General features: G+C 56.7%; 1 protein-coding gene across 2 annotated transcripts in view; it reads left to right on the forward strand.

The window, feature by feature from the left end:
• Positions 1-18,110: 18,110 nt before the first annotated feature.
• Positions 18,111-25,536, forward strand: part of AFTPH (aftiphilin) — a 33,099-nt gene continuing 25,673 nt past the window's right edge. For both annotated transcript variants that reach the window (XM_061559553.1, XM_061559554.1), the window contains exons 1-2: positions 18,111-18,235; positions 21,703-23,836. In XM_061559553.1, the coding sequence (XP_061415537.1) occupies positions 21,851-23,836 (1,986 nt within the window). In that variant the 5' untranslated portion in view covers positions 18,111-18,235; positions 21,703-21,850. The remainder of the gene's footprint in view (positions 18,236-21,702; positions 23,837-25,536) is intronic.

Below are 25,536 nucleotides of genomic sequence, written 5' to 3' on the forward strand. Positions count from 1 at the left end.
TGTGTCTGTGATGTGTGGGCAGAGTAAGGTGCGGCTTATATACACGGCCAATGTGCATAGCAGATTCGGGGGACAAGTCAATGAGTCTCAAGGATACTTTTAAAGAGGATCCTGCATCAGGACGTTTGTATTTTACTTTGCGAAACCGGAAGAACCCGAGAAAATCCACCCGAGAAATCCACCCCCAGAAAATCCACCCCCAGAAAATCCACTCCGAGGGAAATCCACCTCGACTGATACGAGTAAATGACACCCATAAGGTCCGCACAGATGGGTTCACAGAGCCACTTTCACGTGGCCACCGCGCGTCCCGGCTGGCTTAGTGGATCTCCGCGTGACTCACCAACCCTGGCTCGTGGGCGCGGGGCCATTGTGACGTGGACATCGCGACGTGGCGGGATGGAGGGGGGGCCGTGTGGCATTCCGGACCCAGCAGGCGCTCCTCACTCACCAGCGGGGCTCCCCGGCCCCGCGCGCGTGAATCGCGCTGCCTCGACTCTGCGGGCAGGAGGAGGAGGACGAAGAGCTCAAGGGGACGCGCCCAGTCGCCGCGTCTCGCTTCTCGCGCCGTTTAGGGCAGAGCAGCTGTCAATAATTTACAGAAACCAAATCGCTGCGAGCTGCCTTCACTGTACTTGTGTGTGTGTGAGGGAGAGAGAATGTGTGTGTATATGTGTGTTCGCTAACAGAACTTGCCCCAACAGTGTGTTAAGGCTATACGGGAGGTCTTTGTCTTTGTGTGTGTGCTTGTGTTTCGTGGATGGCGCTGCATTGTGGCCAGAATTCGGTCCCCGCTCACGACCAATGACAATGTCGAATATCCGAACCGATCCTGGGCCTCATCTAGATCGACTCAGCTCTAAACGAGTACCCGGTGCGGTGTGTAGTTAACGTCGCCACTGGGGAGATAAAGGCGGCCGTGCGTGGTGCTGGCCAACCCAGCCCCTCGTGTGTCGTGCCGGCCTCCATAGGTACTACTCGCGAAAAGCACGTTACCCTAACAGCTTGTTAAGGCTACACGGGGGATCTTTGCCTTTAGTACAAGCAGAATGCCAGCGATCTGTCAAAAAGAGTTCTAAACAAAACGTTTCTTTGTGCACGCGGTGACCTTACAATAAACACGAGGTCGCTGTGACGCAATGAATCTGAAGGGTTGGTGAAGCATTCTCAACAGCTCTCATCCGACTGCTGTGCAAAAAAACTTCCCCTGTCGCCTGCCCAACTCCTTCACGCCCAGCCCCATGCAGGCCAAGCGGGCCGGGAGAAGTGTGGGGGCTGAGGTTTCTGTGTATTGGGGGGGGGGCTGGAGGGAAATTCTCATAACGTGGGGAAAGGGATAAACGGCCCCCTTGTTTTCTGGAGAATCCCGGCACCCACACCCCCTGCCCCCGTCTCCCATCGTCCTTCCATTGACCTCGATCTTCTTCCAAAGGACGCTGATTTAAGATCCAGAGGCGACGCTCTGAGACCTCCTGTAAATCACCCCACACTCGCAGAGCTGAGTTGGACGCCGGGATAGACTCTGCTGCAGCAGCGTGGAGTTGCCGGTGTCGCGTCTCCTGGATGCGCTCGCCCTCGCTGGGTCTCGCACACTAAGCGGCGGGGTTGAGTCTCGTTAGTCCCTGGAATAACAGGCGTTATAGGCTTGGGCTGAAAATGCGTGCTACAACACGGCAGTGCAGCGAATGATTCTTAAATCGATCTGTGCGGAGCGTTGAGTGCAGCCCTCCGGTGTGCGTGGGTGCTGTGGCTTCCTCTCGCGTGCCAAACGCGCGTGTGCAATAGACCCGTTGATTTGTTGAACCGGCTGAGGGCTACAGAGGGGCCAGGATGAGCTTCATTTGCAAGAGCGACATTGGGGCATCGATCTGCCGATAGGGGGCGATGATCGCCGCTGGGCTAAGCCACTAATCCCAGTCGAGGAATTCGCGGTGTCAATTTTCAAATTTGGCAACAGTGGACCCTGACGCCGGCGGCCCCCAATGGCACTGCCCTTGCGAGTGGGCCAGCAACTCGACGAGAGCGATGACAGTCAAACAGAGAGTGCTGCACAGCCGTGCACGTTTCATAGGCCGGCTGCGTGTGCACGTCCACACGCAAGCCAAAAATATTCGGTTAACATTTAAAAAGTCCAACCACCGCCACCCCGCCGTGCAGAACTCGCGTTACAGGTCACTCTCGAGACTCGATTGGAGGCTGCGACTGCCGCGCTCAGCGCCGAACCGCTTCATGCCCCGTGGCCACCAAACTCCGCCAGCAGAGCCCCGCTCCGCACTGGAGGCCTCTTACCCCGTGTCCAGGGCGGAATCGCGCCCGCCGCTAACGGAGGCGCGCGCGACTGGGGCCTCTCTAATCGGCTCGTAACTCTGAAAGTAAATGTCGAAAATGTGTTTGCGGCGGAGAGAGATCCCACGTGTTTCGAATTTATTCTAACGACGCGGATGGAAGTTTGACTTTCTTTACGGGAGAATAAAACGGAATGGGGCCATTGGAAGGGCCGTGTTGATCGCCCGCAATTTACATTAAAGCGGCGGCAATGAACGCCTCGCCAGAGCGGAGATGGTGAGAAATCTTTAATCGGCTGTAAAAACATCGAGCTTTGGCAGCGCTTTGAAGAAATAATAATAGAGGATGAAGCCATATATAAGATTAATTTAAATGTGAAAAGAATTGCATAATGGCAGAGAGTGGAAACGACGTCATAAAGCGAGATTGAGATGCCGCAGGAGGCGATGTTCGTTAACCCGCGCCGTGCCATGGAGACCCGTGCCATGGAGACCCGTGCCGTGGAGACCCGTGCCATGGAAACCCGCGCCTTGGAGACTCGTGCCATGGAGACCCGTGCCATGGAGACCCGCGCCTTGGAGACTCGTGCCATGGAGACCCGTGCCATGGAGACCCGTGCCATGGAGACCCGTGCCTTGGAGACCCGTGCCATTGAGACCCGTGCCGTGGAGACCTGTGCCATGGAGACCCGTGCCTTGGAGACCCGTGCCGTGGAGACCCGCGCCATGGAGGCCCGTGCCGTGGAGACCCGTGCCGTGGAGACCCGTGCCATAGAGACCCGTGCCGTGGAGACCCGTGCCTTGGAGACCCGTGCCTTGGAGACCCGTGCCGTGGAGACCCGCGCCATGGAGGTCCGTGCCGTGGAGACCCGTGCCTTGGAGACCAGTGCCGTGGAGACCCGTGCCATAGAGACCCGTGCCGTGGAGACCCGTGCCTTGGAGACCCGTGCCGTGGAGACCCGTGCCGTGGAGACCCGCGCCATGGAGGTCCGTGCCGTGGAGACCCGTGCCATTGAGACCCGCGCCATGGAGGCCCGTGCCGTGGAGACCCGCGCCTTGGAGACCCGTGCCGTGGAGACCCGCGCCATGGAGGTCCGTGCCGTGGAGACCCGTGCCGTGGAGACCCGTGCCATTGAGACCCGCGCCATGGAGGCCCGTGCCGTGGAGACCCGTGCCTTGGAGACCCGTGCCGTGGAGACCCGCGCCATGGAGGTCCGTGCCGTGGAGACCCGTGCCGTGGAGACCCGTGCCATAAAGACCCGCGCCTTGGAGACCCGTGCCATGGAGACCCGTGCCATTGAGACCCGCGCCATGGAGGCCCGTGCCGTGGAGACCCGTGCCATGGAGACCCGTGCCGTGGAGACCCGTGCTGCGGAGACCCGTGCCGTGGAGACCCGTGCCAAGGCCCGGACCGTCAAGTTGTAGACGTGGGCGTTGCTACTGTGTAGATTCTCGTGCGGGCGCAATATCCGGTCGTTCACTGTGACGAATATCTGAACCGGTACTGGGCCTTCCTTAGGTCGAATCAGCCTTACAATCAGTACCTCGTGCGGTGTGTAAACATCGTCACTGGGGAGACAAAGGCGGCCGGGCGTGGTCCTGGCCACCCACCCCCTCGTGTGCCGTTCCGGCCTTTAAAGGTACTCGCTCGCAGCACTTGCCCCAAAAGTCTACTAAGGCTATACGGGGGATCTTTGTCTCGTGTGTGTGGCCCAATTTGTTGTTTAGGGGAGGGGGTAGTGTTGTTTCTGTTGATGTGTTCGATACTATTTGCAATCAATATGCAGATTTGTTTAAATTCTAAGTGAGCTTGCAAATAAATCCATGCCTACATAGAAGCACGCAGACAGCTACATACACAACATCAAATACAAAGATCCCCCGATGGCCTTAACAGACTGTTGGGGCAAGTGCTGTTAGCGGGCACCTATAAAGGCCAGCACGGCACACGAGGGGGTGGGTGGCCAACACCACGCCCGGCCGCCTTTGTATCCCCAGTGGCGACGTTTACACAACGCACCAGGTACTTATTTGAGGTTGAGTCGACCTAGGGGAGGCCCAGGACTGGTTAAGATAATCGTCACCGGTGTTGACCGCGAGCGGGAATCGAACTCAGGACGCCGTGTTCGTAGCGCAGCATAGCGCTAACCACTACACTACCGCTCCCCCCCCCACACACAACCGCACACTCGCAGAGACAGCACAGGCAACACACAACACACACCAAGTCGGTCCATGACATTGCACAGCGGATCTCGAATGCTCTCCACGCCCGCACGCGCCCAACGACAAGAACCAGAGCGGAGTCAGTGGGCCACGCATCTCGGTGCAGGACCCTCCTGCTGCTGCTGCTGGTGGCGGTTGGTGGTAACGAGCCCCGAGTCTTCCTCGAGGCTGTCACTGAGTGATGATGATGATCACGATCTCGTGCGATGGCTCCTGCACGCTGCCCTCGCGCGCTATCCCCAAAATTATATTGGCGGATCTGGGACCCCCCCCCCTCCCACACACCTCCTCTGAGAGCCTCGAGCTGCCCCCCCCCCCCCACCACCGAGGCAAACACAAGCAGCTGTCCTCCTCTTCCTCCTCCTCATCATCACCGTGACACGTGTCTTGTTGTTGTGATGATTGATGTTATGATTGTTGTTGTTGTTGTGCATGCGGCGCGGCTCCACGAGCATTCATTGCGGGAGCGACATCGCACTGCATCTCTCCCTGGCACGCAGCCGCAGCCCCCCCCCCCTTGTCCCCCTCGCCCCCCCCCCTGGCCCCCCCTGCCCCCTGCTGTGCGCGTCCCGCAGACCGCTTGTGCGAACCCGTGGGGAGCGGTGGCGCTGTGGTTAGCGCGCTGCGCGACGAACCCAGCCACCACCTGTTCAATTCTCGCTCACTTGAATACCTGAACGGATCCTGGCCCTCCTCTAGGTCGACTCAACCGTTACGTGAGCACGTGTTCCGAGGCGTAAATATCATCACTGGACGTGGTGTGAGCCGCACCAGGTATCGCCCCAGCTACTGATGGAGGCTCCTGCAAGGCGTGGGGGTTGTGAGGCATTCCCCCTCCAGCAACGAGGGAGGGCGGAGGAGGGACGCTCACAACAACGAGCAGAGCACCGGGCGGATAAAACGCAGTGCGGTGGCACAGTGGGTAGCGCGGGCGGCGCATCGTTCGTTCACGTGACTCGTGCGTGGCCACCCCCACTTTGAATGCCTCCGCTGTCCCCGCCCCCTGTGAAAACAGACGCTGCTCTTCCCTGCAGATGCACTTCTGTTCGCCCCTTCTCTCTTATCCCGCTCTTGCCGTGTCTCTCTCATCATCATCATCAGCACCACCCTCTCATCCCCGACATCCACACGCGTATCCTTGACCCCCCCCCCCACTTCTCGTGGTGCGCCACGGCTCCAAGGTTAAACTCTCACGTCACCAGCTCTCACTCCCTCCCTCAACCACGTTCCGCAGCGAGCATTCCTTCGTTTACATTGAGCGGCGAACTTTCCCTCCCTCCCTCCCTCCCCTCCCACCTCCCTCCCTTCCCACCCTCCCTCCCTCCCTCCCTTCCCACCCTTCCTCCCCTCCCACCCTCCCTCCCTTCCCACCCTCCCTCCCTCCCTCCCCTCCCTCCCTTCCCACCCTCCCTCCCTTCCCACCCTCCCTCCCTTCCCACCCTCCCTCCCTCCCTTCCCACCCTCCCTCCCCTCCCACCCTTCCCACCCTCCCTTCCTCCCCTCCCACCCTCCCTCCCTTCCCACCCTCCCACGCACGCCCTACTCTCGGTGGAGTGCTCGGATGCGTCAGCACGAGTACACGTGTACTCTGAGCAGGAGGAAATCCGCTCGTACTAATAAAAACTTCGGAGTCATTTTCCACCTCTCGCCACGAGCAGCAGGGACCACGTGGGGCGGACTCCGGGGGGGCGATCCGTGCCCCCCCCCCCGCCCCACCTGCCAGCCCCAACGCGTCAAGAGGACATTCCTCGCTGGAAGCCGTCGTAGCGAGCAGCGCACCACTTGTGCGGAAGCTACTTGGTGTGTCGCTCCGCACGAAGCTTCGAGTCTTCTCGTCCACGGTCATTCCCTCCCTTCTCTACACTTGCGAAACGTAGACCCCCCAATGGAGCATCTTCGCCGGTTAGAAACATTTAGACTGGCCTGTCTACGATCCATCCTGGGTTTAACCAGGCTGGATTGTGCGAGGAGCTCACAAATCCTTGAAAGATTTGGGCAAAGTTCCATCGGTGAGCTCCTCCGGCAGGCAAGGCTGCGTTAGCTGGGTCATGTAGCCCGCATGCCCAGCCACCGCATGCCTAAACAGCTTCTGTTCGGCCGGATCGAGGGGGCTAAACCAGCGCGGCACGGACTAGAGAAGAGACGGAGTGACGTGGTACAGGAGGACGTGGAGCTGAGTGGACTTGCCGATGACCGGTACCAGCGGTGCCAAGATCGGCCTCAGTCGACCCGTGGCACCTGGATCTGCCAGCGGGCGTTCGACACTTCACGTGGCCTCACGGTGCACATAGCCTGGCACAAGCGCCGTGGTGACACGAACACCACCAGCATGGTGTGTGGGGCACTGTGGGGCATTGTGGGCACTGTGGGGCACTGTGCCTACTTGTCTACCTTCATATCGGCAGAACTTCCCTCTGCACGCAATGAAATACTCTCCGTCTCAGTCCATCAGCTGATCAGGTTTCCACACCAAATGTTATCAAGGACCCTGTCGCCAAGCCAGTCAACTCTGGACCGGTTTCGACTTCATATACCTCATCAGCATCATTCTACACCCAAACATCGCACACCTCCTGGCTTTGACATTCCTCCTCCTCCTCCTCGAAGACGCCGGTGGCGGATCAACAAGCCGCGTCAGAACATCACCAGCGGGCCGGTGCGCGGCGTCTCCTCCGTGAATGGAAAATGAAAGACGCGAGCCACAGGAGTGCGATTGTGGCCACGTAATCAAAACCATTGGCCATATAATAAACCCATAGAGATACAGATATACGCGTAGCGGGTACGCGGAGACTCATAGAGATAAAAAAAAACAGATCCACGGAGGTGGACTCACACAGATGCACTGAAGTCGAGCCACGGCTGGGCGATTATGGCCATGCAAGGTAAACTGTGAACCAAACAGTGAAGCCACTGTGGCCGGTGCTCCTTCAGCGGAGAAGGAGGATCATCAAAACGACGCGAACTCTCTCCCTCCCTCTCCCTCTCTGTCTCTCTGTGTGTGTGCTGAAGCCCTTCCCTCTAGTCGTGGCCAGCAGCAGACCTCGACATTGCCCATCGAGCTCCTGAACATCGCTGCTGCTGCTGCTGCTGCCATCGTGGGCAAGACAATTGCCACCAGAGGCAATCTTCGTGAACAACATGTGCCTGGCGCATTTCCATTGCAGCTAGAAGAAGTGAAACTAGTCCGGAGCATTAAAACAACAACAACAGCTGCAAACAAACAACAATAACGCGATGCTGGGGAAATAAACTAAGTCAACAAAGCGTCTGGCATTGCCGGCGGGGGCCCATGAAACAAACAAACAAATAAACAAATAAATAAATAAACAACCTCGTCAAGAACCCATCAGCGGCGTGGCGCGGATTGGGCTTCGCGACCGCAGCGAACGAGGCAGCGCCATTGCCACAAACCTCCACGGAGCTCGGCTCGACTCCCGTCCCCCCTCTCCCCTGCAACATTATAAATGACCGGGATCGTTTCATCCGCCTCCTTGCCGTGTTTGTTCCTCGGAGTATGAAACGCATTGTTGTTTTTTACACATCCCGTCAGCCAAGCCACTTTCTGGGAGAGCGTAAATCAGCGTCCACGTCCACGCGGCTCGCCTCGTGGTACATGTCTTCCTCGCAGTTGACCACGTGACGCGGACAGCAGCACACGTGGAACGTGAAACTCCGTGCGACGCGCAGACGACGCGTGCACAGAGCACTCGCTGGCTTTGTGCATTCGTGCAAAAACAAACAAACAAAATACCCATCAGCAGTTCCTGAAGAACTGCACTGTCGGGCCCATTGTGTGAGGTCAGCATCAAATTAAATTTGACCAAATACGACCGACTGACTGACGGACGGAGTTTCGTTCTCATTAGGACTCATCAGCACAGCAGAGCCACCCATGCTCACTGCTGTAGCGTCTGCCCTTGGGAGTCCACACATGCAGAGGCCCCCGCATCCTCACTGCGGGGCCCATCCGTGGCGACGGCGCGTGCGCAAGCCTTCATCTAGCAGTGGACAGATAATGGTTGATGATGATGATAATAATTAACTCGGCAGGATTCCAACCTCCCCATACGCCCGCAACTCAACTCCTGACATTTCCCGCCCTCCCCCACATCACGCTGCCCCCAATCTCCCCCTCACTGCCTCCTCCTCCCCGTGTCGCGACCCCCCCAGGGGGGGGGGTCGCCACGGCTCCGTCATCTCTCGGGCGAGGGGGTCTCACGGAGCGGCGCGGCAGACACAGAATCTCGTTCACCCTCGCCACGCGTTCCGCGCAATCACCGCCCCCGGGGCTGACACCGTCAAATTGCTCCCCCCCGCCCTCATCCCTCCACCCGCGCAAAAATCTCTCAAAGGCTCGACGACTGAACGGGAGGGCCGCGACACCCCTCCCTGCCACCCTCTCGCCACCCCATCTCCCTTCACCCTCCCCTCCTCCACCACCTCCCTTCTTCTTCCTGCCTCCCTTCAACTCCCCCCACCAACACCTCCCTTCTCCTCCCCTCCCTCCACACCTTCCATTGCCCCCCCCCCCGTCCCCATCTCCCTTCTCCCTCCCCTCCTCCACCACCTCCCTTCTTCCTCAGCTCCCTCCCTTCTCGTTGCTTCTCTCCCTCCCGTGCTCCTCCTGTGGCCGCTCACGCCGCCCCGACTCCCGAGGGGGGGTGGCCGTGCGGGCGAGGTGGCTCAGGCCACAGGGACCGGAGTCGTGCCCAGGGCCCATTGAGAGAAGCGCCCCACCCCCAGCCGGGCCGCGACAATTAAATCAGCACCGTGGATAGCGGCGCCCTCGCTATCGCAGGAGCACCGGGGCAGCGCCCACTCGCGCGAGGAGCGATCCGGGCGGGGCGAGGCGCGCGCTGAGAATGAATCAGAGACAGCGCGTCGAGGGCATGGACTTCCTCCACTTGTTACGCTGCGCCGCCAACACCAGCACCGCACAGAATTCGCTCCTCGCTCGGGTAGAGAGAGAGAGAGGGAGGGAGGACGACCCAGAGGCCCCACGCGAAGGAACCACATATGAGCGTGCGAGGCAGCAACGCGGTAAGTCAGCCGGCGCTACTAACAATTGCCCAAGCTCTGCGGTCCTCTATATATCACGGTGCTATCGGTCAATCAATGAGTGTTCGCGCTAGTGGGAGGAAACCGGAGCACCCGGAGATAAAAAAACCCACGCGTGCGAGGGGGAAACACTCGATCCCCTACAGACTGAAACAGCTGTTGCCGTCCCGCCTTCTCCCGGCGAGCCAGGGTATACGGCTCCTCCTCGAGGCCCACCCACGGGAAGAAGGGAGCTTGACAACAACAGTGCGGTGGTGACCCACCAACCCTCGCCTGCTGCCTCCACAGCGCTGGGTCACTCACAGGCAAGCAGCCCACGTACAAGAGAAGCATCGTGAACCAGCAGCGGCACCGCCGCCGCTCGGCTGTGGCTCGCGTGGCCGAGTCCCACCCACACCACCCACACCACCCACACCACCCACCACCCACACCACCCACCCACACCACCCACACCACCCTCACCACACCACCCACCCACCCACACCACCCACACCACCCACCCACACCACCCACCCACACCACTCACCTACACCACCCAGCCACACCACCCCACCCACCGACCCCACCCACCCCTCGCGCGAGTTCCCCCCACGGCGGCCCCTGCCCGGGCGGAAGTGTGCGTGGCACGGGGCGCGAGGTTCTCGTCCCAAGCCCGAGAACCGCCACGCGAGTCCAGCTGGGGACGCGCCTGGGATGGGGCCCCCACGCCGAGCCTGGAGAAGTCGTCGTCTTACAACCAAACAACAAGAGACGTTCGAGTCACGAAGCGCGCCGTCGGCGTCACTGCGCTGATCGACCAATCGCCGCTGATGTCGGTGACTTCGTTGTGACGTCACCGAAGGCCGCGTGTTTTCTCCTCTCTCTCTCTTAACCGACGAAGCTGCCAAACCCGTCACGAATATCCCGCGAGCTCGCTACGAGGACCGGCGCCGCCCGATCCGACAGCTTGCTCCGCAATTCCGTTCGGCCACGGGTGCTGTGCTCCGCCTGTCGGGGGTCATCGCTCCAAGCCACGCGATCATCTTTAACAATCATACAGAAGCCATTCTCGACAAATTGTGCTCTTGGCGTCAAACCGCGAGACGACAAATTCGTGTTTGAACCGTCACAGGGCAGCGTCACGGAAGCGGCTGTCACAGAGCTACCTCCGTGACCTAAACTATAAATAATTGTTGTTGTTGTTTACCAGGTAAATCCCCACTGAGCTATGTAGCTTTTTTCAGAAGCGGCCTGGCTATCACAAACGATAACTCGACGAAGCGGCTTATCATCACGTGGACATTTAAAGCAGCCAAATACTCTAAACGCGTGGCGACGTTGGTTCTAAATGTGGAGGGGAAACCCCGGAAGGACCCGAAGAAAAATCCACGCGAATACGGGGAGAGAAAGAGACACGCAAACTCCAAATATAAAGCAGCAGCAGGCGTCAGGGTCGAGATCGAACCCAAGACCTCCTGCATACCCGGCGAGGGAGTTAACATCTCCTCGCCACCGTGGTGTCCATGTTGTGTGGCACCGCGTCGTCACCACATCCCGAACTTGTACATTGATAGCAGCCCCCCCTCCCCTCCCACATGGATAGCAGCCCCCCCCCCCCCCCCACAGTGGGTGAGGCGATAAAGCGACGGAGACAGCGGGAGAGAGACATCGCGCTGGCTCCGAGGGCCTGGGGGCTCGCGTGTAACGACGATAGCATCGGCGTTACACATTCCATCCCCGTATAGACTCTGAGCTGCACTGCAGGAGCGGGGCTGGCAGCAATAACGATCGGTTCACGCTTACTGATGAGTCGCGGTGAAAGTGGAAACGAAACGGCTCCGTGGGTCTTGCCCTGAGCAGCGGGGCGCAATGACAGATGCGGCTTCGTGTTGCTGATGATGAGACCCAGTGAATGGGAGCCTGTGCCAATAACTGATAGGGCTACAACGTACTGATGAGACCCAGCGAGGCAGATCATGCCTTCACCGGATTTGTTATTCATACTTGGCGTTTAGCCAAGATATTATACTCGTGTTTGTTTAAAAAGTTAGAATTTGCGGAGTCAGCCATAATACATTAATTTGATAAGCATAAAAAACTGGATTTTAAAATTCAACCATTCCATAAACTGCGGACAAAATAATGTTAAATAAATTAACCTTATCGGGAATGATATATATAGCAAAAATGTTAATCTCACATCCAGCTTTAATTACGCATTTGTGTAAATAATTACACACCTATCTTAGGTAATTAAACCCGGCTCTCGGTATCTGACGAAGAGTTGACAACACGTGATTTATCATCAACCTGCACTAAAAATACAGCCACGCGTGTCTGTGTGTGCGTGTCCGTGTGTGTATGCGTGTCCGTGTGTGCGTGTATACGTGTCTGTGTATGCGTGTTTGTGTGTGCGTGTCTGTGTGTGTGCGTGTCCGTGTGTGTGTGCGTGTCTGTGTGTGCGTGTCCGTGTGTGTATGCGTGTCCGTGTGTGCGTGCGTATCCGTGTGTGCGTGTCTGTGTGTGCGTGTCCGTGTGTGCGTGTCCGTGTGTGTACGTATCTGTGTGTGTGCGTGTCTGTGTGTGCGTGAAGTGTGTGTGCGTATCGGTGTGTGCGTGTCCGTGTGTGTGTGGAGCGGTAGTGTAGCGGTTAGCGCGCTGCGCTACAAATCCGACAACTCGAGTTCGATTCCCGCTCATGGCCAATACCGGTGACGATTATCTGAACCGGTGCTGGGCCTCCCCTAGGTCGATTCAGCCTCAAATGCGGTGTGTCAATATCAGCACTGGAGAGACAAAAGCAACCGGGCGTGGTGCTCACCAGACTGTCTCTATGTGTGCCGTGCCGGCCTTCATAGGTGCGTGCTAACAGCACTTGCCCAACAGTATGTGCAGGCTATAGGGGTGATTTTGTCTTTATGTAGGCATGTCACAAGTGGATATAGAAATTTCCCAAGATTGGCGGGGGGTGGGGGCGGCAGGGGAGTCCCCAACTGTTAATGTTTTATAGAGAGCCCTACAAAAATAACAGATATAACAAGCAGCGTATTTTCGTTGGTAAATATCATAAAACAAACCAATGGTCGGAGTCCCAAGGCGGATCCGCGACTGATGCGTGTGCATATCACTGTGCGTGTGCATGTCACTTTGCGTGAGAGACGAGAGGAGAGTGGGACTGGTGGAGGAGACGGGAAGAGCGGGGAGAGCGGGGCTGGTGGAGGAGACGGGGAGAGCGGGGCTGGTGGAGGAGACGGGGAGAGCGGGGCTGGTGGAGGAGAGTGGCGGTGCGTGAGAGACGTACTAATAATGTCACTCGGGCAGTCGCGGTGACGCGAGGCTCCATCACCTGCACGCGGCGCCGTGATGGAGCAGCAGCAGCAGCAGGAGCAGCAGCGGGATGATGAGGGGGAGGCGCGATCCCTGATAAAGGTCACGGCTGGGACACGCGCATCTTCACCTCCAACTGTCGCCCGCACTGCGCGTGAGTGAGTGCGGGGGGAGCAGTGGGCGCAGTGGTTGGCGCGCTGCGCTATGAACCCGGTGACCTGACTTCGATTCCCACTCACGGCCAACATCGGTGACGAATATCTTAACCGGTCCTGGATCTCCGCCATGGCGACTCGACCTTAAATGAATACCTGCTGTGCTGTGTTTAATGTCAACACTGGGGATAGAAAGGCGGCCGGGCGTCGTCATGGCCACCGACCCCGCCTTAATAGGTGCTCGCTAACATCGCTTTCCCCATCAGTCCATTCAGTCGAAGAATGGGCTCTGTGGAGTGTTCACGAAGTCGCACTCCAATGTGTGGTGAGGCTGTGGAGTCCTGTGCTGTCACAGCACACGTGCGGGACGCCGCCAGTTAGCACGGTGAGTTGGTGATGTTGGTAAATCGTCGTCACTTTCTCCGAGTTAATGAACCCGCTGGCGTGAGCCGATTTGTTAGACTGTGGCTCTTCCCGGCATCCCTTGGGGCGCATCGTCCTCTAATCCGCGCTCATGAATCACCCAGGGATTCCCGAACAGGCCGCGTGGGTTGGACGCGCGACTTTATCAGAGAGAGGAGAGCACAGCCCAAGAGCCAAGTAGGTTGTGAGCCTGCTTGGACTCCGATAGTAACATCTGTGACCACCGGGGATTGCCAGGTGTTGTAGGCGCGGGGCAGCAAAAATGGAAATCTTGAGTCTCAACGCACGGTGGGTGCGGAGAGGAATCTCCGAGTACTGCGGGGTTTCTCCCGCATTCAGGCGAAATCCAAGTCATAGAATGGTTCAAACGTTTCGATACAGAGCCCTGGTCCCCTGCAAACAGAGCCCGAGTGAAGGGCATGGTGAGTAAGAAGACGGATACAAATCGTTATCCGCTAGAGTGGAGTGATTTCTCCCGCTTACAGCTAGAAACCCGCTGATTGTCAATCATCGAGAGCTGGTGACAATCAGACGCAGCGTCAATCAACTGCAGGGGGTGATGGTGGTGGTGGTGGTGTTGTGTCGGCAGTGCCGGGGGGCTAAGGGGTCACGCGGTGAGGATGCAGTCCGTGCCACGAAGCGCCGAGTGGCTCAGCAACCTTCCCCTCGTGGGTCCCCTCGTGGGTCCCCACGCGTGTCACGATGCGGCTTATGCACGAATGGTTATTTGTACATTCCGTGTGCTGTGCTGCCTTTGTGTGTTTTGCTTGTTTCATTTGGACGGTCCGTACTGTTTACGTCTTGTTCTGTCTCGTCTGAAGTGTTTGTGTAATTATTTCCGTGTCGTTTGTGCTGTCTCACCTGCTGTCAACACTCACCTAAAGGGAAGGATTTGCATGACATTTGTATAACAATAGACACTTACACGCATTATTCGCAGAAGATACCTCTGAGGGTAATGATCGATTTTAAGCAATGAGTCGTGTAATGAATACACCAGAGAGCTGTCCAAGGTGCTGACCACACAAGGGAAAACTGTCCACGGTACTAAACGCCCAGCGTCGTCCGTGGTCCTGCTGCTGTCTGTGGTGCTGAATGCAAGCGGGAGAGCTGTCCACCGTGCTAAACGCACATGGGAGAGCTCTCCACGCTCCTAGACGTTAATGTTGCGTCTCTTGCTGGCGAGATTCTTCTTCATGAGAAGCTTACGTTAATGATGCATCTAATTTGCTAATGCTATTACCATTATGCTCATAATACACCTGCTAATACACAGCATCTGTGTATCTTGGGGATGCGGGATACCCACGATGCTTTTCACAAAGGCCAGCTGGCCATTGTGAGCCTGCACTTACCGCCCAGCTCATCAGCGGCATCACACAGATTGATCGCCCCGCTGGACAATTCCCATTAGCAGCGAGCGCGGTGGGGGGGGGGTCTCGTGTCCAGACGGGCGCACGGGATGAGGCACGGCAAAGCGAATGTTTTTGTTCGACTCTATCCCCATCCACACCGCTCCCTCCATCTCCCCTCGCCTCGTTATAATCATCGTGCGGATTTAATTCATTCCCGTAAAAAAAAAAATCTCCCAGGAAGTGCGATCCTCGAGATGTGAGTTGTGAGTCCGAGTTGGGGGTGGTTGGAAGGTTTGTATGTTTGTATGTTGAGCTTCTTTCGCACCATATGTAACCAACCGTGCTAATGGGAGGTGCTTATCGGAGGAGCAATGCTAGCATAGAGAGAGAATACATAGAGTGAGACACACAGAAAGACATAGACAGAGAGACGACTCCGAGACAGACACACACAAATAGAAACACAACGCTCAGACACACACAACTGCAGGGGGGCAGACAGACATGGAGAGACACAGATACACACAGAGACACGTAAAGAGACACACACAAAGATACATGTGAAGAGGGATACGCAAAAACAAGGAGACGCCCGAAGAAAGATTGTGAGACACAAAGAGCGATGTAGTGCGAGACACAGAGACAGACGCACGGAGGGGCGGACAAAGAGAGAGAGTAGCTGAGAAATACGGGTGATCGAGAGTGTGGGGAGAGATGTGAGAGATGCGGAGAGGGAGTTATTTATCTCCAATTTGTAAATGGAACGATGGTCGTTGTGGGGGCAGGGAGCAGAGCAGGGAGGAAGGACGACGGGAGATGGATGGATGGGGAGAGAAAGGAATAGGAGAGGCACGGGTAGATGGATGAATGGGTGGGGATAATGAGAGAAGAGAGAGAGGAAGGAGAGATGGATGGGGATAGCGAGAGACGAAAGAATACGAGAGACAGGGAGAGATGGATTGATGGGGGGGGGGGGGGGGGAGAGAGAAGAGGCAAAGAGTGACGAGCGTATGGGGAGAGTGAGAGAGTGTAGACTCAGGGAGATATGGATGGAAAGAGAAGATAGTAGAAGCATGTAGTGATGAGTGGAGAGTGTTACTCGAATGTTGTTTCACCCACTAGGAGCATTGTGAACGCACGGCCAGGCAGGGCGAGTGAATGCTGCTCGTGTCGACAGTGCCTACACGACTCGTCGGGTGGTCACGCTTAGTGCAGGCCACCGGTCCCACACGCTGCTCCCGCAAACCACAGTGGTGTAAACGAGTGACGCGGGGAAGGTTACCCCAGAGCTATGAGATCATTCATCCGTTTGTTTGGCCAGGAATGCCTCGCTGAGTCTCACGACTCGTGTTTAGGAGAGCTCTGCCGTAGGGGGCCATGTTGCTAAGTGCGATCTCAATTGAGCAATTTGAGGGTTGTTTTTTACATTGTAATGTTAGTTGGTCAATACCAGTTACATTGTATGGGTTGTTTTTAGCTATGGGAAGAAACTGCACAAGCCGGAGAAGCCAGATGCAGAACAGGGGGAGAACATATAAACATATATACACATATAAACGCCACACAGAAAGGCGCCCTAGTCGGGAATCAAACCCTGGTGCATCTTATTGTGATGCACAATTCACAGGGAACGTCATCGAGGTAGTGTCCAGGTGAGGAGGAGGAAGAGCGCGTGATGGTGGGGCGGTTACGTGGCCGAGCTGTAGCGCCTTTGCTCAGAGGTTTGCAGTTCAAGTCCCCGGCCGCCCCGGTTAATACTGCAGGTGTACTAACAATAAAGTGCTTCACAGAGTGTACGTAACAGACAACGCTGACAGTCATGCTGGTGATGGTGGTGGTGATAAAAATGTCTTATGATGGTGGTCGTGGTCGTGATGACACTGGTGATGATGGTAGTCGTGGTAGTGAGGATGACAGTGGTGATGATGGTGGTGATAGCAATAATTACGATGCTTTTAATATTGGTGACGATGGTGGTGGTGATGTGCAAGCCAGGAAGCCTGGTTCAATCAAACGGTGCTGTCTTACGTCACGTGTGATGTGTTTAGCAATCATCAGGCGCGTGCAACCACTTAATTTGTTACATCATGGGACCTCCTTTGCGAGTGTCAAAATATAAGAAGAGGTTCTCCCCTTTTTTCTGGCAACAAAACAGGTGTTAAGATGTTTAAACACCAAACTGAAACCTCCCTTGCAAAAGGTTTCAGTTTGGTGTTTTAACATCTTAACACCTGTTTTGTTGCCAGAAAAACTGGGAACCCTCTTCTTACACTTAATTAGTGTTTGAAAGCGGCTGGATTGGTGAACTCGGCAAGGCGGCCGTGGTGGGTCGCCAGGGCACGGGGGGGTTCCTGGACCTCAGGGCGCATTCGCCTTCGTTTACTCAACGGGCATTTGGCTCCCGAATCGAGGCCCTTGACTCGTCAAAAGCTCGGATGCTAAGCGGGGCTAGGACTGGTTCGTGCGCGGATGTGAGACTGGCTGGGATTAGCAGCAGTGTGTTGGCATATCCGCGGACGGTGGCATTGAAGCTATGGATTATGGAACTCCGTCTGTGCGAAACTTGTTAGCCACCCACCCACCCCGGCCCAACATCGTCAGGCGAGAGAGAGAGAGGCGGGGGGAGGCCCCCAGAGCGACCCTGGCTGGCTCGCGGGCCGATAGCGGCCCCTGCTGTGCCCGCCGGGGAAGAACCTCGATTTGACGACCACCACCACCACCTGCGTAGAGAAGCCGGCCGCGTTGACCCAACACTCCGACATGTCGCCCGGCAAGCGCCGGCCCTGACACTCCTCGCACGCGCAGCAGCGGCCTGCGAGCCGAGCGGCCTCCCCTCGAGGTGTGACCCGCGCGCGCGACCGCTCGTCAATGGGCGCGTGAGAGAGACGCACGGCCACACGCGGGCGCGCTGCGCCACTGTGGGCCGGGCGAATTAAAGGGCGGTGGTGGGGGGGGGGGTGTGGTGGGGGGGTGGGGGGGGGTTGGTGGTGGGGGGGGGTTGTGGTGGGGGGGGTTGGTGGTGGGGTTGGTGGTGGGGGGGGTTGGTGGTGGGGGGGGATTGGTGGTGGGGGGGGATTGGTGGGGTGGAGGAATGGTGGGGGTAGGCATTGGGGGGGGGGCGTGCATTGGTGACGGGGAGGGCATTGGTGGGTGGTGGGGAGGGGGGAATTGTTGGGAGGGGGGAATTGTTGGGGGGGGGGAATCGTTGTGGGGGGGGGGGGGGGTTGGGGGCGTGGCCTGGGAGTGGTGACGTGGCGGCCCCGTCCCCACGCGCCACTTCCGCCAGAAGCCGCGCGCCGGTGACGTCGCCGGGAGGGGGCGGGGGGTGCACGCGCGCGGGGCATTGTGGGGGCGGCGCCGGAAGGAGCCGCGTCGCTGCTGAGGCTCCCGTCGAGATGGCGCGGACAGCGGCGGCGGTGCCGAGGTGACGGGGGGCGAGAGCGCGGGGAGAGGAGCGCAGGGAGACGCGGGCGGGGGGGGGGCACGCGGCGGTAGCGGCGGGAGGTGCGGAGTCGCGGCGGGGGGGGGGTGGGGGGCATTGCCCGCCCCCCCCAAACGCTCCCCGCCCCCGCCATTGTATTTGGTAGCGCAAATCGGCGTGCGGCGCCGCGCGATTGGTCGGCGCGGGTCACGTGAGTCGGCGAGAGCCAATGGCGGCGCGCGGTCGCCGCTCTCACGCGCGTCCAGTGCGCGGATTTTGTGGTCGCGGCGGCGGCGCCTCCCGCCTGGCCCGGCCCGCGGCTCTCGGCTCGGGGCCGCGGGCGGTGCCCCCCTCGCCCCCCTGGCCCCCCTCGCCCCCCTGGCCCCCCTCGCACTCCCCCCGCGTGTTTACCCGGCGCCGGGGATGCCGAGCCGCTGGGCGAGGTTTTCTATTTGTTGTTTACACCTCGTAATGACATCCAGGTGAAGGCTCGCCGCCCGCCCTGCTAACGTGGACGTGCCGCAGCGTGCGCTGGCGGTTGGGCGCGCCAGCGGCGTGGAGCACGGAGACACTTTGCGGGCTGTGCTCTCGCGTTCGTCGGCAGACTCAAAGTCTAACGAGCTTGACGGGGACACTGAATCTCCATTCCACATTCCCATGACGAGGTCACTGTCCGGATAATGAGCGCTGTTGGACTTGCCACAGTTTCTGCTGCTACCTTTTTATCGACCCCCCCCCCCCCCCCAAGAGGTGATGTCGAGGATGATTGAATAATAATAATGTGTATGTAATAATATGTATGTATGCCGAGCTTTAAATTCAACTCGCAACCTTTAAATTGCCAAGTGGAGCGCGCGTGCAGGCCAAAACGCGAGATTGAGCCTGGAGTCCAAACGTAAAACCGGAGTGGAAGTCGTAAAGCGTTTCCTCAAATCCTCGTGTCCATTAGCGGTCCCATATCCTATGGTGTTTATCGACCCCGGAGGAGCGATGGGTTGTTGACTAGAGGTAGAACTTTCGCACCCTACGTAGCAACCCGTGCTAATCGGAGGTGCGAATGGCCATGGTGGTAATGGGATGATGATTTGACTCCCGGCTAGGATTTAAGCCCCCCCGAGGTTTGTGTTATACTTCAACCTTGGTAGGCGCTCACAACCCGCATTTGACTGGGTGGCCTTTACGGTTTAACCAGCAAATATCGGTTTTGGCTTTGAAAAATGGCAATGAGAAACACGGAAACACTTAAGGTTCAAAGCTTTTAAAAGGATACAAAGAATCCCATCCATTTCACTTACCAGGTATGAAACTGGTTGCTTTTCTAGTCCTATAAAACATCTAAAAAAATCTAAATGTTAAGTTTCTTTAAAAAAAACCTTGTTAGACTACTTGAGATGAATGTTTATGAAGTTTGCAAGCTTTTGGTCTATATAAGGTATAGTCCATAAGAGGTTTTTTTTGGGTTATAGCGCGTGAATATAAATGTGTTTTTAAACCCGCCACCACCCGACACAGCCAATTGAGTAAGGTTTATTACGTAAACAAAGTGCCAATTAGTAACTAGTACAGCACTAACCGGTGTGTTGGAGAGCAAATCCACAACATTTACAATCGGAGTACGACGTTTCGCCAGTAATTACAACCGGCATCATCAGGCGGACGGCCAGATTTTGTATACCAGATAAGGTATACTACTCACAGGCCGGTTGAGACAAGTTAAGGAACCCACTGCTATACTGCGTTCTCAAGGCCAGCTCAGCGGATTTTGTCGTCTCACAAAATCTGCGTGATTCATGAAAAACCCTTCGCCTCCAAAGCTCTGCGGTCACCGATGTGCAACACCACACCCAGGCCTAGGGAGGTAAACCTCTGATCTGACAACGTTGGCCAACTGTTTTACATTTCACCTGAAGGTGTTAATGGGCTTGACAGGTGGCGATGGCTGTGAGTTCGAGAGTGGCCTGTCACGTGGCAGGACAGCTTCAACAGTTTCAATCATCACTGGCTCGGGACGTTAGTGTTGCACTCAATGATTGATCTTGGAGGCTTTGTGTACTGTGTCTCTCTTTTGTGCTTATGTGTGTGTGTGTGCGAGATCAGGTTGTGTGTGCATCTGTCTGCCTGCGTTGTGTGTTTTTGGTTTTATTTTCAACACAAGGTGTAGCTGTACATTTGTGAAAATGTCTCGTTCACCACTGTTGGTTATAAGTTATCTTCACTTGTCGTCAGTCTCATTTAAAGCATAACTATGAAAATACCAAACACGGAAAGAGCCTATGGGGGACCATTTTAGGCAATCATTATTTTAGATTCTTTGGCTCTGTAGTGTTTTTATCACGAGAGCAGAGTTCATGTCTTTGCTTTAAATACAAACTCGTTAGAAACGTCCGTGAGTATGGATTTTCGCCAGGTCACGGCAGGTTTGTGCATACCTCTGAGCCCCACCTCACATGTTTACCCTTTACACGTTCTAACGCAGTGGATCCCATTAAGTGTCGTGTGCACGCCCTCATTGAAATTCCAGTGTCGCCAAGGAATTCGGAGCTTGTGAGAACAAAACGAATTTCTTCGTAAAACTTTTGACCCTTACTCTCAATATGCAAGCGGCGAGCACAATTCCTAGAGCCAAAAAGCCTCAACTAATGAGAAATGAGATTATCAAGCCAGGCAATAGCCATGGAGATATGTTGGCTGTTCAGTCAATGAAATTAGGATCACGTTTAATGCAGCACTGAAATATAAGCAGCAATGGCTAACTATGAGCCAAAATATAAAATTCAGTTATTACAAGCCAAATGCATTTGTGAAGTGGCTGCCAACCAAGCATCATTAGCTTTTGAGTAATACATTTAACACGAACTTGAGGGATATAAAATATATTTTCATAGCGAAAAAAAAAATTCACTGGTGAAATTATCTAAAGTTATTAACCTTATCCCTAAATTAATATCAAGATGATTTATAACAAAGGACATTTATTTTCATCGGCCTTCATGAAATAGTACTTTGTCAATTCACTGAGTCAGCAGTGTTTTTAAAAACTGTTCCTGAATGCTCGAATGTAATGGAATGGAAGAGTCCTCGAGTTGAATTTGTTTGCAACCTTTTGCAGACACTGTTGCTGTGTTGGTCCAACGGGATTTAGAGGGGAGGGGTGGTAATGAGCACTGTGCCTTACAGCGTGGCTACCAGGATTAAATTCCAGCCTCCCCTTCACCCGCCAGAGCCTGAAATGAATACCCGGTGCAGCGGTTGTGTCACTTGACAACACAGGAAGGCACGCAGGGGCAGTGCTCTCTCCTGCTATTGCTTAGCCACACAACCACTGCTCGAAAACACAATCGCCGTGCTTGTCTTCCCTGAGAGATAATTTAGAAGAGACGGCGCGGTATCGGCGATGTCTCGGTTGCGCTTTCACCGCCGTTGAGCGCACAGCGACGCCCACGTTAATGTTCACCTTCCTTTTCTTCCAGGCTCGGATGCTGCTGACGGACGAGCGAGCGATCGATCGAAAGAGTCTCGCCTCTCCACGCTGCGCCGCCACCATGGAGCCCGACGTCGCCCCCATGTACTCGTCTTCCCCTCCCCCGCTTGACGACAGTGCCATCTCCGACGAGGAGGATGACGACTTTGGCGACTTTGCCGACTTCACGGCCGTGGCGGCACACGAAGACGCCTTTCCTGACTTGGACGCCGGCGGGGGCGGCCCGCTGCTTCCGGAGTCCGAGCCTCCGCGGCGCCCCCCGGCGGGCGACTTCCCGGCGTACGTGGCGAGCGGGCCGACGGGCGCGCGCGGCGGCGCCGTGTCCGACCTGCGGAATAACAACGACGGTGGCGTCGGCGGCGCGGTGTCTCGAGAGGACGATGGGCCGCCGACGAGGCCGCAGGACAAGGCGAGGCAGAGGCTGGGCTCGGCCAAGCAGAGGCTCGCAGCGAGCCCCGACAGCTGCCACAGCAGCGACGCCAGCATGGAGACGGAAAGCGCCAGCAGCGGCAGCAGCGCTTCGTCGTCAACGGAGCGAGCCGACGGCAGGTAGCCGCGTGGCCTCGCGCGATCCGGGCCTGGTGAATGGTTTTGACGCGGGGCACCCCGCCAAGGGGACGGCGCCAAGCGAGGTGCACGAGCAGAGCTCCGACATCGCGACGACGGTGGCCAGGAGGAGGAGAAGCGTGGAGCCCAGCCCGGCCTCCACGCCCTGCGCCAGCCCCTGCCCCAGCCAAGACGGTTTTGGTGACTTCGAGGAGCCAGGCGCCGAGCCTCGGCCTCACCCGACCAGCGAAACGACTGCGGCGTCCTTAGACGGTGTTGGAGCGCCGGAGGCCAATGGCACGTGGGGATTGCCAGACCCGGCAGAATCACCACACCCACTGGGCTCCGGTCAATTCGCCGACTTCGCTGCCTTCGCCTCCCCCTCCCTGTCCGCGCTACCGGATGGCGAGGAAGCGACCCCTGGCGATGTCACCACTGAAAGCGAGCGCACAGCGAGAAGCGCTGTCGGAAGCGGAGCGGAAGCGGACACACGGGAGACCGTGGACTCGGACGAGGGTGAGCCGCACGCCGCCACGTGCTCCGCCGAGGTCGACGAGCGCTTAGAGAGTCGGGCCGGTACTACCGACACTCTCCTGGCCGTCGAAGACACGGAATTTGCGGATTTCAGCAGCGCTGCCTTCATGGGTGGCGACGATGTCGTCGCCGCCGCCGTTGATGCCGAGAGAACTTGCCCGTCGGCGTCCGACGATGCGAGCTGCTCGCGTGACGCGGCAGCCATCGACAAAAGCCATGCCCCCTCGCACCTGGAACAACCCGGCGCCGATGACTCCTGGACAGGCATCTGCGCCAATGAGGGTGCTCCGACGAGGACGCCTCCTCTCACCGCCCCAGCAGAGTTCCCACCCAGTGACAATGACGCCGATGGTGCCGCTCACTCCGCAGACTCCGAGCAAACGCCCGCGGAGCCCCGTAGCACACAGGAGCCGCTCACAAACCTTGAAGATGCTGATGATTTTGGCGATTTTGACGTGGCCGCGACCGCCACTGCTGGTGCTACTGCTGCCTCTACTGCCCCTACTATGCTCTCGGAACAGCCGACGGGTGCCGGGGACGAGGAAGAGTTTGCCGATTTCTCGGCGCCGGCCCCGCAGCAGCTGAGCGCAGATGACGCCGAAGGGGAGGATGATTTTGGCAGCTTCAGAGAGGCGTCCGCAGCCAAGTCTCCCGCCTCTGAGGACGATTTTGGCGACTTTGGCGCCGCCGTCGTCGCTGTCGCAGATGGAGACGCGCAGGGTTCGCTCGCAGCCTCGGACTCGGCTGAGTTTGGAGACTTTGCGAGCGAGCAGGCGGCCGGGGCCGATGGTGACTTGAATGACGGCGATGGCTTCGCGGACTTCAGCCGTGCACGGAGTCCCCTGGGTAAGGAGGGTGAGGCACAGCAGCAAGACGAAGAGGAGGGTGGCTGGGCTGCGTTTGGGACAGCGCAGAGCAGCGATGAGTTTGGGGCGTTTGGAGAGGCGCCCGGCAGCAGTGGTGGCACGCGTGGTGTTGAGTTTGGCCAGGGAGGAGCAGCAAGAGCCGGTGCAGCCACTGCGGCTCCCGCGGATGTCAGCACGGTGAGTGTTGGTGGCTTGTGATTGGCATTTGCGGTTTGTCGGGAGAACAGCACGAAGCAATATTTGTCTTAATTTTGCCGATTTCAAAGGTCTGGATCTATCTATGTAGGATATAATTTTTGTTATAAGTACACATGTGAAAGTAGTAAGCAAATTACCTATAGGCTTAAAAAGACAAAATTCCGACCTAACAGAAAGATAGTGGGGCACGATAAGTTGAAGAGTTTAGAGGTGTAGAGCGCTTTGTGTGGCAGAGCTGGCGAGAGAGCACGAGTCACACGGCGAGTTGAAGAGATGCGAGTGAAGCAAGCGCGGTGACGGACGGGTGGCGGAATAACGTAGGTGGCTCCGGAGGTGCGCCGACGATAGAAGCACCGGCGGGAGGCGACAAAACCACAAATGAGAGTGTTCACAGTTTGAAGTTTATTTCGTCTACCGGACCGCAAGAGAACAGGACAGTCTCATTCGCGAGAGTGAACCTGGGTCACTCCAACAAAGGAAATACATCGGAACAAAACACCATAACATGAGCAATCACAAACATTGCAAACATCAATCAATATTAAATCAAAGCTTAATGTCTGATTACTTTGCAGTGTAAATTTGCTCGGGTGGATGATCAGACCGATCTTGGCACGTGACAAAACTAAGCCATGGAAACATTCAATAGATAGATAGTCACATGTGCGAGACGCATAAGAGGCCAACAGCTGTTCATTATGTTCTCGTAATACGACAATATAAACCCTACCCTATCGAAAGCTCTCACTCTTTAATGACTGAATATATTACTGGTAGGAACCTCCTGGTTACACCAGCCCACAGGGGATTATTGTGTCCGTCCGTCGTGCAGGGAGGGGCTGGGTGGGGAGGGAGGGGCTGGGTGGGGAGGGGAGGGTGGGAAGGGGCTGGGTGGGGAGGGTGGGGCTGGGTGGGGAGGGTGGGGAGGGGCTGGGTGGGGAGGGGCTGGGTGGGGAGGGGCTGGTCACTCCATGGTGCCCTTATAAAACTTAACGTTTAACCTACTCTGGCCGGCTTGTGCCCGCCCTCACAGTTGGGCATATTTGCGGAATACACCACGCCGCCGTTGACCCTGGCCATTGACCGAGCAACCCAACGTTCCTACCAGCTCCCTCCGCAGGAATGTGCTTGTCCGGTACTGAATGGTTGGTGCTTTGGCTAGTTAACGTCACTCACAATCGGAGTCCATGTCCCTGCCTCTTAGGAGTTGTACTGGCTCAGGGTCGTAAGTTAAGATTCTTGCCTCCTCCATTTGAGCAGGGGTGCCGTTTTGGTACAGTTTAGCTAAGGCTGGGTGACGTGTACATTCAGTACGAGAAAATGATGCGTAAGCCATTTAGGAACGTTGAATTCTCATTGTTATCAAGTATCGTGTGACATTGATTTCTCACTCTAATTATTCAGTTGGAAACAATATTTGTCAAATACTCCGAAAGTTGCAAATTCAGCGACTTTAATCGAATGACATTTTTATCGCTACATGGCAGCCACCTTGGTTGAAGGGGTCTGATTTTTTTCAACTTTTGGTTTATAAATCCTGACTGGCCCAATAACTGCCCTTCTCACAGCTGACAGAATATATTTTTCTATTTTCTCTTTTGTAAAGGAGTTTAGCTGCCACTGTCACAGCGGGGCCGCTTGTGTCTCTCAAAATCTCAGCAGCATCTTTATTAAGATGC

This window comes from Lethenteron reissneri, chromosome 25 (assembly GCF_015708825.2).
Source record: "Lethenteron reissneri isolate LAM-NWPU_2019-01 chromosome 25, ASM1570882v1, whole genome shotgun sequence".
Classification (NCBI taxonomy): Eukaryota; Metazoa; Chordata; class Hyperoartia; order Petromyzontiformes; family Petromyzontidae; genus Lethenteron; species Lethenteron reissneri.